The following is a 15,855-nucleotide window of genomic DNA, read 5'->3' on the forward strand; positions in this document are numbered from 1 at the left end:
GGCTGTCAAACTTCACCTCGCCTGAGACTCAGAGCTACACTAATCTTTCTCAGGCTTCGGCTTCTCTTAGAAGGAGAGATCACATACCAGCTCCAACCAGCAGGAAGCTCTTTGATGGCACGAGATGGTTCTTTTTCTCTAGCCCTCCAGTCTTGAAATCCTCAGTGTTCAGCCCCTCATTCCATTTTTGAGACCCTGAGTTCCCCCCGTCAAAAAAATCTTACAGGAGATAAAATAATAGAATTTTTTAATAAATTTTTTTTTTTTCCCAAACAACTTCTTTTGATCTTCACCACACAGGGGCCATGGTGGAGAGGAAAGCTCTCCCCAGGCGCCCTAAAAAGTGTCCAGGGTAGACTTAGGAGAAAAGTGTTCCCCCAGTGTCGGGAGGTCGAGGGGACTAGGATAAGCAGGGGCCCTCACTGAGGCATCCCTCCGAAGGGTCCTGGGTGGGGCTCCCCCGGGGGAGCTTCCAAAGGCTCTGCTGGTGGAAGATGCTCTGCAGACAAAAGCCCCTCTCGAGTCCACTGTGGGCCCCGGAGAGGGGGGTCAGCGGCTGCCTGGGGTGCCCCACCCCGGCCTGGGGATGGGGAAGAAGAGTTAATGGCTAGAATTAGGGCGAACAGGGCTGAGCCGCCGTGCACACCCTCTTGGGGCTGCGGTCGTCAGAGCAGCCAGAAGGCCGGGAGAGGCGGCCTGGTCCAGAGGAGGCGGGAGCCGGGAGGGGACCGGAAGGCAGCAAGGCCGGGCGGGGCGGGCAGGGGCAGGGGCCGGGGCCGGAGCCGCGGCTCGGCGGGGAGGGGACGGGGCCTGAACACCGGCCTCTTCAGTCTCAGCACCGCAGTCAGAGGTGATGGGGCGCCAGCAGCAGGAGGCAGAGCAGGGGGCTGGGGAGGCCGGCCGAGAGCGCAGGGCCGCGGGAGTCCGGGGGCGCCTGGCAAGCAGCCCCGGGGCACGTCTGCTCCCCGCGCTGGTCCTCGCCGCCGTAGCCCCCCCAGTAGTCGTCCTCGGTGGGCGCGTCCCCGCCCTGGCGCCCCCGCGAGTCCTCGGCGGGCAGGTCTCGGTAGAGCGTGGACGGGTCGGCGGGGGGCGCGTCGGCCTCGGCCACCCCGTACAGGTGGTTGGAGGAGCTGTTGCCGCGGGCGCGGCTGCCGGGCCGCGTGGGCGCGGCGGGCGGGCACGCCTGGAAGTCGGCCTCGCGGAGCGCGCGCAGGTCTCGGCCCTGGCGCTCGGGGGGCGTGGCGCAGGTCACGTCGGAGCTGGACACGCGCGCGCGCTGGAACCAGGCCCAGAGCGGCCGCGCGCGGCAGTCGCACGCCCAGGGGTTGGCGTTGAGCCGCAGGAACTCGAGCGCCGGCAGGTCGGCCAGCGCCTCGCCCGGCAGCGAGGCCAGGCTGTTGTTGAACAGGTAGAGGATGGTGAGGCGGCTGAGGCCGCGGAAGGCCGCGCGGTGCACGCCCTGCAGCCGGTTTCCGTGCAGGAGCAGCCGGTCCAGGCTGCCCAGGCCGCGGAACACGTGCTCTGTGAGCAGCCGCAGGCGGTTGCCGTGGAGGAAGAGGTGGCTCAGGTTGGCCAGGTCCGCGAACAGGTCATCCTGGGCGGGGGCGGGAACAGGAGAGAGCGGTCCTGAGCGAGGTGGGGACGGGGAGGGAGCGAGCGAGCGCTGTGGCGGAGTGAAAAGGGGTAGCCCTTTTGATTCCCGGTCCTGGGTCGGAACTCTGCCTCCTCTAACCTATTTGCAGGGGGAAAAGCGGGCATGTCGAAGTCAGCGGTTCTTACCCTTCAGGGTGTGTCCCTTGCAGATCCCCGGGCGCCGCCCCGGTGCTTCCCGTCTGGCAGGCCTGGGGCTCTGGGGCGCTGCCTGGGAATCTGTATGTCTTTACAGGTTCCCGGGTGAGGCCGATGCGGCTGTTGGAGGACCACACTTTGAGAATGGGAATCTCTGGTTTGGTTAAGTATGCAGACCGGGGAGCCAGACTTTCTGGTTTCAAATCCTGGATTAGTCACCATGTGACTGTACCACCTTAAGCTAGTCACTGGGGATCCCTGGGCCTCAGTTTCCTCACCTGTAAAATGTGGACTAAATGAAGCATATAGGGTGCTTGGAATAAGGTTGTACACGGTAGACTTTCTGAGTTATTATTGTCAACCTGGCCAAGTCAGCAATCTCTCTAAGCCTGTCTCCTCTTCTGTAAAGTGGAGATGAGTGTCCTCACCTGCTAAGTTTGTTCTGAGAATCAAACAAGACAGGTCACATGAAATTCATATGAGCACAATGCTGAGCACGGTGCCTGTACCCAGGGACTTAGTCCAGTGAGGAAGCCCACAGGCTCGGGAGTTAGGCCCTACCTGCCTTTCTCCTGGCTGCGTTATCTTGGACAGGCGATTGAACCTCATCAAGACTCCATTTCTCCAATGTGCACAACAGGGAGAAAAACCCCTCAGTAGACTGAGTGAGGGCTAGAAGTTACCACACCCGTTGAGGGCCCAGTACCTGGGAGGTGCATTGTGGACCACCGTGGAACTAGGGGTTATTCAGGGGACCAGGCATCAGCTCCACCCCACACCCACTAGAGGAAGCAGAAGGGAAGAAAGAGTTGCTTGATGCTCTGCTCCCACCACCCCTGAGAGAGGCTGCCCCACCTGGGTGAGGTGGGGAGGCACATTAGGGCTGGGAGGAACCTTGGAGTTGAGAATTTAGTTCGGAATTCACAGGTGTGGGTGTGACCCACGGTGGGGGGTGGGGACCAGACGATTGGACACTGCATTTTAACCCCCTCACCAGGGAATTCTGAGGATCAGCTTATTTGGGAGCTAGTATTTTAAGATCCACCAGCACAACCCACTTTTTACAGAGGTAGGCACCGAAGGGCTCACCAGAGAAGCAGCCAGAACCCTGTCCCCTGACCCCACCTGGCCTTGAGGACCTGTCAGCATCAGAATCACTGTGCTTAGCAGGTCCCAGCAGGTCTGCTTCTCGGGGACAGGAGCATCCTGATGCTAGCTCCACTGGGGTGCTGGTCCCTGACTGGCTCTCCTCCCTCTACTTCCGGGGGGGGGGCATCCCCTGTCCACACCACCCAGGAGCCTGGTGGGAGGCCTCAGGTGGGGGAGGGCGCGGACTGGCAGCCCCCACCCACAGCTCCACCTTCCTGCTCCTGCATGTTCTCACCCCCTCCCATCTGGCTTCCGCCCTCTCTGCCACAGGAACTGAGCCTGCCAAGAGCCCTCCTCTTGGCCACATTGAGATCCGTCCCCCTCAACCTTCTCGCTGCCTCTCCACCCCCTGATGCCACCGCCCCAGTCCCGGTTGGGGTCCTCCGCTGGCTCCTGCACCTGCCTAACTCCAGCCTTACTCCTCTTGGCCTTGTCCCTTGTCCTCCTCCAGAGAAGTTTGGAAGGTCTCAAACAATTATTTAGGGTTTCTCTTTTTCACGGAGCGTCAGCAAGACTAGGACACACCCAGAGATGGCCGGCCAAAGGATCAATATGGGAGAGGGCAGGGAAGGAGCAGGGGTAATCAGCACTTTGGGGACTTGGGAAGGTCAGGCAGGGATGACCACGTGTGCAGGGACCTTGGGGGACTCGGGTGCCTTTGACCCACAGTCCTGATTTTTCATTCCCACCTCCTCTCCTCTGTTTCTCTGCATGGTCCCACCCTCCCCTCCCTGAGCCCCAGCCCTGGGGTCCATTCCCCTGCCCCCATCCAAGCTGTTGCCAAATCCCTTTGCCACTTCCTCGGCTGCAGCTCTCAAATCCGGTCCTTCCTCTCTCCACCGTTAAAACGGTTCTCTGTGCATTAATAAGCTCTTGACTTTCACAGCCCGGGCCCTCCCCCATCGCCCTCTGCGTCGCCCCTCCAACGCCCGCCCCCTCTGGGCTGAGAGTGTCTGCTAAAGTCATCCTCTTCCATTTCAAAAACCACAGTTCCCTGCCTCCCCAATGGCCAGTTCACAGCTTTCTGCATCCATTTGGAATCTTAAGGCAGCATCTCTGCCCCGCCCCCTTCCCTGGACAGCCTTCCTGTTCTTAACCTTGCTTCCAGGCTCTGGCACTAATCACATCAGCTGCTAGGCTGTGTGACCTTGGATAGCTGCAGGCACCTCTCTGGGCCTCAGTTTTTTGTTTTTTGTTTTTTTTCCCATCTGTGAAACAAATGACTTTCAGGGTAGTCGATCTTTAAGGTCCCATCCTCATCTGCTATTTATGAGTTGGCGAGTCCTGAAATGTACCTCACTCATTCAGCAAAGCTGTTTCGAGTGCCTCCTCTGTGCCAGGCACCCCCGCTCATGGTGCTCACCAGTCTATGGTGGGCATCGTCGTCATCATGAGCGTCAGCAGGCTCAGGCAGATGAGTTACCCAGCTCTCGCCGTGTGCCAAGCTCTGTGCTGCGCATATCCTAGGTAGTAACTCAATCATCACAACCTCCTGAGGCGGATACGATGACCACATCCATTTCAGAGATTAGGAAACGGAGGCTCAGAGACGGGAAGCAATTTACCCAGAGCCCAACAGCTAACATTAAGTGGAACGCGGACATGAACTCCTGAGCTCAGGCTCTGAACAACTGCGCTCTGGAGCCAGGCAGACCTGGGTCAATTCTAGACTGTGTCCCTTGCCAGCTGGTGACCTGAGACTGGTGCTTTAATGTTGCTGAGGCTCAGCTGGTGTCCTTGCTCCTAACTGTAAAATGGAAGCCACCATTCAGTGAATACCCATGCTGGACCAGAAATCAGCCTGAGCCCTTTTAAAGTAGTCTCTGTCCTTTAATCGTCATCAACACCTCCCCTACCTCGAGGTCATTATCTCCATTTCACAGGTGGGTCCATGGAGGTTCAGAGTGGTTAAGTAACTTACCCAAAGCCACACAGCAATGGAAGGTGAGGCTGGGATTCAAACTCAGGCTTGCCTTGGTGCAAAGATTGCTCTTAAGCCCTGTGCAGGCTGCTGCAATGGCTGAAAGAATGAAGTCTGAGAAGTAGGTAGAACGCTTGCCTAGCATATGCCTGAGGCCCCAGGTTCAAGTCCAAGCACTCCCTTCTCCCCGCCACACAAAGAAAGAATCAACGAAGAAAGAATGCACATCTCTATCATGTTCTGGCCACCCTCCTGCAGGACATGCTCTCTGGCAAAGCAGGGACACTGTTTTGTTTACCCCTGAATCACTGGTGCCCCTCACACTGCCTGGCAGGTAGTAGGTGCTCAGTAAATATCTGCTGTTGAATGGACTCTCCTGGCTCCATGCCTGGCATGCAGCAGACCGTCTGTGAGTGTCTCCACTCCACCCCATTTCCACGTCTGCCTCCACATCCTGGAGAGCTGTGGGCCCCTTCGGGTGCCTCCTCCAGGGCCTCCCTTCTGAGGCAGGCCCTGCTCCATCTGGGTCACACCTGCCCCTGTGGATCTCACCTCAGCCCACATGCTTCCTCACCTGCCTGCGGCACCTCCCAGCCCAGTTCCACCAGGCAGGTCACAGGCAGAGGCTGACTCTTTCTGCCTCTATAAAGGGCGCGGTGTGAAGTGCTTCCTTCCCATGATGCCCTGTACCGTTCATGCCAGGGTGTGCAGAACAAATGCTTCACCTTTTAGAAGGCCCCGATGCCATCTGCTGTCCCCTCTGCCTGGGCCTCTGCTGGTCCCAGGCCCTGACTGTTGTTCTTGTCCTGAGAGTCACTGGAGGATCACTCACATTAACATAATTTATTCAGCACTAACCTATGTTTTATGTGCACTAACCCATTTACTCCATACATCCACTCTTTGTGGAAGGTATTCTTTTTATCATTCCCCGTTTACAGATGAGGAAACTGAGGTTCAGAGAGGGGAAACAACTCGTCTGGAGTTAAACAAGGGACAACTAATATATATTAATGAGGAGATCAAGGTCTCTGCAGGAGTAGTTGCAGTACCAGTTCTGGTGGGAGTGATAAAAATACAGGTTGAGCACCCTGATCAGAAAATCCAAATTCAGAAATGCTCCAAAATCTGAGAGTTCCGAGGCACCGTCATGGTGCCACAGTGGAAGATTCCACAGCATGAAACTTGGCCTCTTGCGGGTGCAACAGTGCACACCTGCAATCTCAGTGACTTGGGAGGCTGAGGCAAGAGAACCTCAAGTCCCACAGGCCAGCCTGGGAAGCTGAGAGAGACCCTGTCTCAAAACAAAACCATCCGAAGGGCTGCAGCTATAGCTCAGTGGTAGAGCGCCCGTGGGTTCAATCCCACAAAACAAAACAAATTTTGTTTCATGTGCAAATTTATTTAAATGTTGTATAAAATTACCTTCAGCTTATGTGTATAGGCATATATGAAACGTAAATGAATTTTGTGCTGAGACTTTGGTCCCATCCCGGAGATATCTCATTATGTATATGCAAATATTCCCAAATCCCAAACAGTCTGAAATCTGAAATGCTTCTGGTCCCCAAGCACTTGGGATCTGGGGTGCTCAACCTGTAGTGATGGCCATGCTGTTGACCGGGGGTGGGGGTGTTTTGCTGACTGTTTCCACCTCCTCCTCACCAAACTTCTGAGCTAAGCGGTAAGTCCTGTCCCGACTGCCCACCTGAAATAGGGGAATGGTGATGGGAAGAGGTGAGGGAATTTGCCCAAAGTCATTCAGCAGCCAGGACTGGAGGGTGGGTTCGGCACATTCCAAAGTGTGGGTTTTCAAAAACGAGCCCACCCAACTGTACTTTGGGGTATTGTCCCCCCGAAGGGCAGTCAGACAGTATAGGCTCAAGCAGCGGCTCCTCTGACTGTGTGGCCTCAGGAACTTCTGTCCCATGTCCTCTCTGTCCCTAGCTATCCCTGCTGCCAGGTGGCTGCAAGGCTCAGTGTGATGGGGAGAACAGTGAGCTCCCAGGCACAAGGGCAACGGTTAAGGGATTTGTGTTTAGCTGTGGTCACATCTCTACAAAGTCCTGGGGACCCCCAGCCTCCACTTGGACCTTGTTTTAACAGTGAGACAAAGACAGTCTCCCAACAGGGCCGTGGGAGTGAGCTGAGGTGGCCAGGAGTACTTTGTAAACCACATGGTTCTGGGAGAATTTAGGAAGAAAATGGAGGGTGTGTTCTGGAACCCACGCCTGGCCTCGATAGAGTCCTCGACTTTGACCTAAATCCCCAGGATGTGAGGTTCAGGTCGGGGCACCTCACCAAGACCAGTGTTAAATAAGGCTCCTTTCTCTTTCTTAAAATAGTATTTTAACAAGCATTTATAGAGTGCTTACAGTATGCCAAGCACTATTCTAAGTGCCTTACAAATTATTCATGCATTTAATTCTTATGAAATCCCTAGGAGATGGGTGCTCCCACTACCTGTTTTACAGATGGGAAAACCGAGGCCCAGGTTCAAATATGTTACACCCTTGGAAACGGCAGGGTTGACAGGGGTACAGTGCTTAGCAAGTGCGAGCCCCGAGTGGCCGGGGCCGCTGTGATCACCCCATGATTCCTGCACTAGCCTAAGCCATTTCCCCAGCACACTATGCATTTTAGGTCTTTTCCTCCCCATCAAAATGTGCTCTCTGTGAAGGCAGGGACCGTTCTGCCCACCACTGTATTCTCAGCACCCTGCACGCTCTGGGTACTTGACAAATGTGTGTTAAGTTGTTATCGTCATTGCTCTTATGAGCATCAGCAGCTCGGATCTGGTTTTCCATCCAGCAGCCTGGTGACTAGTTAGCTGCAGCCCTGGAGTGGGAGGGGGAGAACTGGGCCCCTTGTCCCCTTCCAGCCAGAGGCTGGGTGGCCAGGGAAGGCTTTCTCCTCCTGCGGTTTGGAGGGTGTCATTGCTTCCCAGGGAAATGGAACGGGAGGATCTGACTGCCAGTCAGCGTAACAACAACAATAAACAACAATTAGATCAATAATAATAAAAATAAATAACAATCGCTGTTTCTCCTTTAGCTTTCAGAGCCTCCATTTTCCGGCTGCATAAGAGTGTAACAACCTTTTACCCTTTTTTTTTTCTTTCTTCCCTGGAATTGAGAGGAAAGGTGTGGAAACAGCCTCAGAGGGCAGGGCCTGTCCTTGTCCTATTACCCAGGGAGCTGGAAAGAGTGGGGCCTTCTCTGGGACCTCAGAGCAGTGCTCTGCCCTCTGGCCCCACTTGCCTGTGATGTGGGCGGATCTGGGGGTGGATGAGAAAAGGAGCCGCAAAGGCCTTTGGGCTGGGGGCCTGGGGAAAGGCGGAGTCCCCTGAAGGCAAACCCGGGGAAAGCAGAGATCACAGAAAGACACATCCGCACACCCAGACAGACATGGGGGAGTGTGCAGAGTGGGTGTGTGAAGGGAGACAGACAGAAGAGGCAGAGACAGACAGATGGGGGAGGCCAGTCAGGGACAGAGGCAGAGAGGGATGGGAAGGGACAGACAGACAGGCAAAGGCAGGTGGGGGCTGGGGAGTTAGGCAGGGAGGGACCCAAAGGGACGAAGGCAGAAGGTGAGGGGGGCAGAAATAGAGAAAAGGGACGAGAAAGAGAGACACGGAGATTCCGAGGCAGGAAGGGCAGCCTGGGGGGACGCGTGGCCAGCGGGGGGCGGGCGGCTCACCTGGAGGTGGAGCAGGCTGTTCTCCTGGAGGTAGAGGTACTGCAGGCTGACCAGGCCGCGGAAGATGTTGCCGGGCAGGCTGCTGAGCTGGCAGCGGTACAGATGCAGCGACTGCAGCCGCTCCAGGCCCTGGAAGGTGTCAGGCTCCAAGGAGCGCAGGTGCCGGTTGTCACCGAGGTCCAGCTCCTCCAGGGCCTGCAGGTGGCGGAAGGTGCCCGGGTAGATGGTGGAGAGGTTGTTGGAGAAGAGCCACAGGGTGAGCAGGTTGGGCCCGAAGGTGCCGGGCCGCAGAGTGCGGATGAGGTTGTTCTGCAAGAAGAGTCGCTGCGTGCTGGGCGGCAGGGACAGCGGCACCGAGGAGAAGTTGTTGGCCTGGCAGCTCACGGTGGGCGGGGACGAGTAGCAGGTACAGAGCATGGGGCAGCTGGGGGCCGCAGGGGGCAGGGCCAGGAGCATCAGCAGGAGGCAGGCCGAGGCGGGACCTGCGGGAGAGGGTTGTGAGGGCTCGCTGAGGCCCGCCCGCCCACCCGCTCAAGACCGGCGCTCTGCAGGAGTCTGTGAGGCAGGGCTTCTGGACGCGCCTCAGAGGCTGGCGGGGCCTGGCCACTTCATTCCTGCGGCTCCTTTGAGATTCGCAAACTTTTTTTTTTTTTTTTTACTGGGGATTGAACCTAAGGTGCTCTACCACTGAGCTACACCCCCAGGCCTTTTATTTTATTTCATTAAAAAATTGTTTATTATTTTAGCCGGGCATGGTGGCACCCACCTGTAATCCCAACAGCTCAGGAGGCTGAGGCAGGAGGATCGCCAGTTCAAAGCCAGCCTCAGCACCTTAGTGAGGCCCTAAGCAATTCAGTGAGAACCTCTCTGTAAATAAAATATAAAAAGGGCTGAGGATGTGGCCCAGTGGTTAGGCACCCCTGGGCTCAATCCCTGGAGACATAGGTATGTGTGTGTGTGTATAGATACATATATAAAATTTTGAGACAGGGTCTGGCTAAGTTGCCTAGGCTGGCCTCAAACTTGCACTCAGACTCCAGAATAGACAGGCTTATAGGCATGTGCCACCAGGTAGGGCTGCCAACCTTTTTTTTTGAGGTATATTAAAAAATAAGTCCGAGAGGGTACTGTAGAAAGCACCACGGCGCATTTAAAGTTGTTTGATGAACGAAGGTCTTTTCATTCCAGTCTGTTTTCGCTGCTGCCCGCTTGCCCTTGTCTAGAGATTAATGTCAAAGACCAGCTGTGAGGGCGCACCAGCCCAGCATCACAGTGGGCTGGGCGCTGTGGGTTCTGGGGGCAGCCCTAGGTAGGGTGGGCAGCCACACTGTCTTCTATCCACTAGATGCCAGCAGCACCCTGCCCCCAGTGTGACATCCAAAATGTCTCCAGACATTGCCAAATGTCCCTTGGGGAGAGAAACCAACCCACCTGAGAATGACTGGAACTAACTGAAGACTCTGTGAGTCTAAGGCCTGTGTGCCACGGTCCTGGGACCCAGCCTTGGTGAAGCCGGTTGTGCTTCACCTTCCTGCTGTTTCACCTTGGAGGAGGCAGAGCCTCTACCCTCTAGGAGGCACCTTAGGGACCAGTGGGTCTGTCTGGGGCCACCAGTCACAGGCAACATGAACTGTCCTCAAGGATGAACTGTCCTCCTCAGAAGAAGGCAGCTCCCTTGGCCCAAACCAGAGTCAGAACTTGGGGTTGAGGAGCCTGGAAATCTGCACTCTGCATCGCGGGCTTCTCTCCCTCCGTCAAAGTCACTTGAAAAAGTTTTCATTTTTTTCCAAAGTAACTTTTGAAGATTGGATGTGGCCCAGCCTCCTTACCATGTAGATAGAGAGGCAGGTGCCCGGAGACCTCAGGAGGGAAGGGTCAGTGCAGGGGTCTGAGTTTCTGTGCTACAGCCAGGCCGGGAGGCCCTCCATCCCTGCCCAACGACGCTCACTGTGGCGGATCAAGTTCCGGCAGCTGGACCTCTACCTCCATGGCGCTCCCCAGTGAGCTCCTGGGGTTTTCTTCCAGCAGCTTTGCCTGGAGAGAGGAGAGCCCAGGCCTCTCTAGCCAGGCCTTCAGTCCCTGGGCCACAGCAACTGACCACCCTTGGCTTCAAGTAGTGTCCTGGGCCTTCAAAGGCACAGGGGAGGACACTGGTTCTTGGACCCAAGAATATGAGACCGTGGGGCTCCGTGTGGATCTAGAGACCCTGAGAGAGGCTCCGGGTGGGTGACTTTGAGGTGAGGCCTCCAGCCCTGTCAACCGCACCAGCTAGGAGGTGGCTTGTGCTGCTGTCTCAGGCTCCCGTGGTGGCCGTGTGGTATGGATGCGCGCATGTGCGTGTGATTCCGGGTAACGTGTGAGCCAGGTGCTTACTACGTGAAATGCTGTGAGCCAGGTGTTCGCACATGGCACCGCCAGGGCCTGAATGTGGTGTTGCCGTTACAGGTGCTGGGGAGCCTCCTCCCAGGGCAGACGCTGGCGCAGATTGGGGGACCCAACGCCCTAAGCCTGGTGCTCCTGGCTGCTGGCTCTCCCGGGCCACCCCAACACCAACCCAGGAACCCAGGCCCCTCCCTGCGCTGCGCGGTGCGTGCGAGCGTGCGAGGCTGTCCTCCGCGTGTGTGTGAGGGCCGGGCCCCGTGCGTGTGTAGGCTGGGTGTGATGTAATACTCAGTGACACAGCGCGGCTGTTCCATTCGTTCACACCACCTCCGCGTTTCTCGGCCTTTCTCACCCCTCCCCCGAGCGGCGTTTCACGATTACTTTCTCCTCCCGAGTTTTTCAAAGCCACGTGGGGTGGAGGAGCATGTCTCTCACCCCTCATCTGTATCAGGCAGGGGTGGGGTGTGGGAGAGCAGTGGGGGACCCTGGGTAGGTTTCCTGAGCACTGAGGTTTAGGGCTTAGAATTGGAGATTTCAGAGCTGCATGCATAAGTCCTCCAGGTTCATCTGGTGCAATCATCTGTTCTACAGAGGTGACAGCTGGGGCTCAGAGAGGGCAAGCAACTTGCCCAAGGTCACACAGCAAAGTGGTGCTGGGCAAGGACCGGAATAAAGAGTCTCCTGATGCCCAGCCAGGATACTTCCTTTCCTGTCAGTCACCCTCTGAGCTCTGCCTCCCCAAGGACTTGACACCAAAGGAAACCAAATCCTTCTCTGATCCCTTAATCCCACCCCTTATCCACAAGCTCACAAGAGTGTACGGCCCTTAGGGCTGCCAGCCCTCTGGGGGATTGTGGAGCTCTTCCCCTGGCCTCCAGGACCGACTGCCGTCCCAGGAGAGATGAATGGAAGGATGTGCTCACGAGGAGGACCCCGGAGTCAGAGCCTCCTCTGGGCACCAGGTGTCTTCCAGATCTGAGTCCCTGCTGGGCAGGGGCTGGCAAGGGCCCTCCTCACCCTTATTACCCAGACTCCCCTGCTCTCACTTGCCACTCCTCTCCCTTCTCTCCCAACAGCCTCCAGGCTGTCCCCATGTCTCCCCCAGTGCGGCCCACCTCCCCTAGCCTGCAATGGTATCCCCTGCAGGTTCCTTGAGGAGGGACCCTGAGCAGGGGGCCCCTCCACGACAGCTGCTGCGTAACAGTGACTCTGTTGCCATTTCTGGCCCTCGCTGCCGTGCAAAGCAGCTGTAACCCAAGGAGCCTCATCCATAATTCAGGCTGCGGCTCTCACTGGAGGCGAGGAGGAGGGGAAGGTGGGGGGCTCCGGGTCTCTGTGCCCCAGGCTGGGCCGTAGCGGGCACTCCAGGGCAGGGCTGGGGGCTTCCTCCCGCCCTCTTCCTGCCCTGTCTGCTCCCCGCCCGCTGCTCCTCATGCCTCTTCCCACCACCCTTCCCTCCAGGCCCTGCCTCCTCCTGGCTGCCTCTTCTCTGAGGACCACAGCTCCACTCCCGGCCCCATTTTGTGGATCCCTGGCAGAGACTGGGCCAAGATGCACAATGAGTGTGGCCGGAATGGGGGATACCTCATGGCCTTCCAGAGCAGATCCCCACTTCCTAGGAGCACAGTTGAGTGTTGGGGAGGGGAAGGGCTGATTCAGAGCAAGCGCCCCAGGCCTTCATGTCATCCTGCTGCCTTACACGCAGAGGAAAGCCCTTTCTGACTGTCCCTCTCACCCTCTGCTCGCGGCTCCCTCTATAGACGGGGAGCCTGGAGCTGCAGCCGTGCACGGAACAGGGAAGAGAGGGAGCCCTCTGATACTAAGCACCTCCTGTGTTCCAGGCACGGTGCTAACTTCTGTACCCACAGGAAACAACACAGTCCCCTGTGAGATCAGTGCTGCCCCGGGTCATGCAGCCAGGACAGGCGGGCCCCAGGGTGCAAGGCAGAGTGCCCAGCCTATGTCAGGCAGACTCTCTGACCTCTCTCTGGGAGCCTCTTCCCCCCATAATATCCACAGAAACCAGCCGTGGGTAGGAGAGACAGTGCCCTTGAGGCCCAGGTGCCCAGGTCTGGACCAGTCAGTGTTGGCTGTTTGGCTGTTTAGGGTCAAGGCAAGGAAGGGACCCAGGCTCTCTTTGTAGTTTTTTCAACTGGGCGCCCAGCTGTGGCTGTTTTAGGGACCACACATTTGGCAGTCAAGAAGAGATGACCATTGTCTAGTGATAAGGCCAGAACTGTCCAGGGAGGAAAGCAGAGAAAGGCCAGAACACGGTTATCGATCCTGAGGTACCCAGAGCCAAAAAAGTATCCATTCACTTAGGGGCCGTTGTCAAGGACTCGGGGCTTTCGAACCTCATGCCTGGGCACTGAGACAAAATTCCCACCTGGGCCACCCTTTAGGTCAGAGGCCCTCATGCAAGAACTTAAGGAGCAGGCAGGTGGACCAGGTGGAGGGCAGGAGCCAGGGTGCCAATGCACAGGGCAGAGTTGCCTGCCTAGAGTGGTCCCAGGAAACGGAGACAGGCCTCTGGCCCTGGGCGGAGTGGCATGGGTCAGGATAGAAGCCCCATTTCCACACCCAATGGGCTGCTTTAGGGAAAGGCTGGGGCCTGCTGGGCCAATGCTGAGGGGCAGGGTCCCAAGAGGTGGAGATGGGGAGCAGGGTGGAAGTGGGGTGATGCCAGTGAAGGGCCTGGGGAGCACCCATGCGGCGACTGAGGTTTCAAGCTGCTGCAGACAGCTTCTCACTCTGCCAGAATGTAGCACCCCAAAATAAGCAGCCGTTGTCAGTGGCAGGATCCCACGTCGGGGCCCAGAGATATAAATGGCAGCACCAAGCCAGCTGGGGTGCCCACCCTAGGAGGCTGCCTCTCTGCTGGGAAGTCCTGACCCTGTCTCCCTCACAGCTGCCCTAAGGTCCTGTGCTCAGCCCTGGGTCTGGCCCATCAGCCACTCCCTGAAAGAAGGGATGTGACCGGCAGGCTCTTTGGGAATGGAGGGCTTCCACGTGGAAGTGGTTTCCAGAGCCTCTTTGTCTCATCCCTGGGCGGCCACCCCCTCCCCCTTGTCCCTCTCGCCCACCCTTTCTTTTCCTTCTCTTCTTCCCTCTCCAGCCCCTGTCTCCATCCAGATCCATCCTGAGCCCCCTCTCCCATCTACAGTTTCCGGTCCCAAGCCCGGAGCTAGCTTATCCTTGACCATCTTCCCGTCTCTATCCACTATCCCCAGCCTTCTCTGTTCCTGATCTTCCCATGCCGGTTTCCAGGGCCCTAGTCTTCATGCTTTTTCCGTTATCTCCACCCCTGATCCTAGGTCCCTGGCCATAGTATTCTCTCCGCCCCTCGCCTGATCTGGTCTTCCCTGTCCTTCCTCCTCTGGGTCTTCCTCCGGATCCCGGTTCCCTCGAAGCTCTCCCCTCTAACCTTTATTCCTCCTGCGTCCCCTCCCTCATTCCCTTCGCTCTCTCCCCTCACTTCCCTAACCACTTTCCCCATCTTTGACTTCTCTTCTCTAGCCTTTCCCCCTCTGACCCCTTCCCCGCCCCACCCCCAGTCTCGGGTCCACACCCTTGCCTGTCACTCAATCCATGGAACTGTCCTCTTTCTAGCCGCTCCATCGGTCCTACCAGGGAGGGCCATTCGGTTTTCCCTCTGCGCCCCTACCTTCCCAGACAGCCAGCCCCCTACCCACATCGCTCGTCCTCCCAGGTGACTGGAAAGTGCTGAGGCACCGGGCACGAGTTGCTGAGTCGGCGCTTCCCCAGCCGGCCCGAGTCCTCAGCCTTCCCGGGAGCAGGTGGAGCCGGGACAGCAGAACCTCAGCCTCCCTCCCCGCTTGCTTCGGGCCCGGCGCGCTTGCCCCTCGCGCCCGCTCTCGGTCACGAGCTTCGGGCACACTCCGGCAGCCTCGGAGCCGGTGCCCTCCTCCTGCGGGCAGCCTTGGGGACGGAGGCGCGCCCGGGGCCGGGAGCTCTTCCCCCTCCTCGGCCGCCCCACCCTCGCGCCTGGGAGCGGGGCGTCCTGCTCGCCTCTCCAGGGTAGCCCCGCTCTCCCGCGGCTCGGTCCCTACCTTGCAGCAGGCGCCTGAGCCCGGGCAGCATCTTGTCTCGACGCTCGGGGGAGGGGCGGCGGGGGGAGGGCGCTCCCACTCGCTCCCTTAGCCCGCCGGCCGGACGGCGGGGACTCCGCGGGGCTCCGGGAGGGCCCGGGAGTCCCGGGGCTGCGTGGCCCGGCCGCGGTGCTCTACCCTGCGCCCCCCGGGCTGCGGGCCTCGGGAGCAGCCATCGGCCCCGACGGGACGGGGCGGGGCACGACGGGCTGCGGAGGGCTGGGGCTGGCCCGCGACGCTCGGTGCCCGCGCCCTCCCAGCCGCGCGGCCCGCACCGGGGCCCGTCAGTCCGTCGGTCCGCGCGCCCCGGCGGTTCGCCGAGGGAGAGTGGGGACAGCGAGGAAGCGCTTCCCAACCACCCTCCTCGCCTTCCCGCACTCGCTGGCTCCTCCCTCGCTGCCTGGCTTGCCGACTTAACCCTTTCCTGGCCACTAGGAGGCGGGAGCGGCTCTCCAGCCCACTCCGCCCCAGCCCCCTCCCAGTCTTGGGGGATCCTGTGCGCTGGGTTCTGTCGCCTCCGCTGCGCCACGCTCCTAGAGAAATCCCGGCTTGCGGGGGAGCGGTCGTGATAGGAAACCCCATGGACTTGTCCGGTTTTCTGCTCCCAACTTTCCCGGAGGAGATGGGCTTCTGGGTCATTCCCCCCTCCCCGCCCGCCGCATCTTTCGCGGTGCCGCTCTCTCCCACGCGAGAGCCTTAAGATCCCACTTTTCCTTCCATTCCCAGACCAGAAGCCCAAAGTGTGCGACTATAAGAATAGTACGTGCAAGAGTTTGTGTGTGCAAGATCGAGGGCATATGAATGTAC

At 58.3% G+C, this 15,855-nt stretch overlaps 1 protein-coding gene across 1 annotated transcript; it reads right to left on the reverse strand.

The window, feature by feature from the left end:
• Nucleotides 1–248: 248 nt before the first annotated feature.
• Nucleotides 249–15,400, reverse strand: Rtn4rl2 (reticulon 4 receptor like 2). The gene is made up of 3 exons (XM_047517486.1): nucleotides 15,010–15,400; nucleotides 8,558–9,039; nucleotides 249–1,594 (listed from the first exon to the last, which is right to left on the reverse strand). The coding sequence occupies exons 1-3, from the start codon at nucleotides 15,038–15,040 to the stop codon at nucleotides 845–847; spliced, it is 1,263 nt and encodes a 420-aa protein (XP_047373442.1). The 5' UTR covers nucleotides 15,041–15,400; the 3' UTR covers nucleotides 249–844.
• Nucleotides 15,401–15,855: the final 455 nt, after the last annotated feature.

Source organism: Sciurus carolinensis, chromosome 11 (assembly GCF_902686445.1).
Source record: "Sciurus carolinensis chromosome 11, mSciCar1.2, whole genome shotgun sequence".
Lineage (NCBI taxonomy): Eukaryota > Metazoa > Chordata > Mammalia > Rodentia > Sciuridae > Sciurus > Sciurus carolinensis.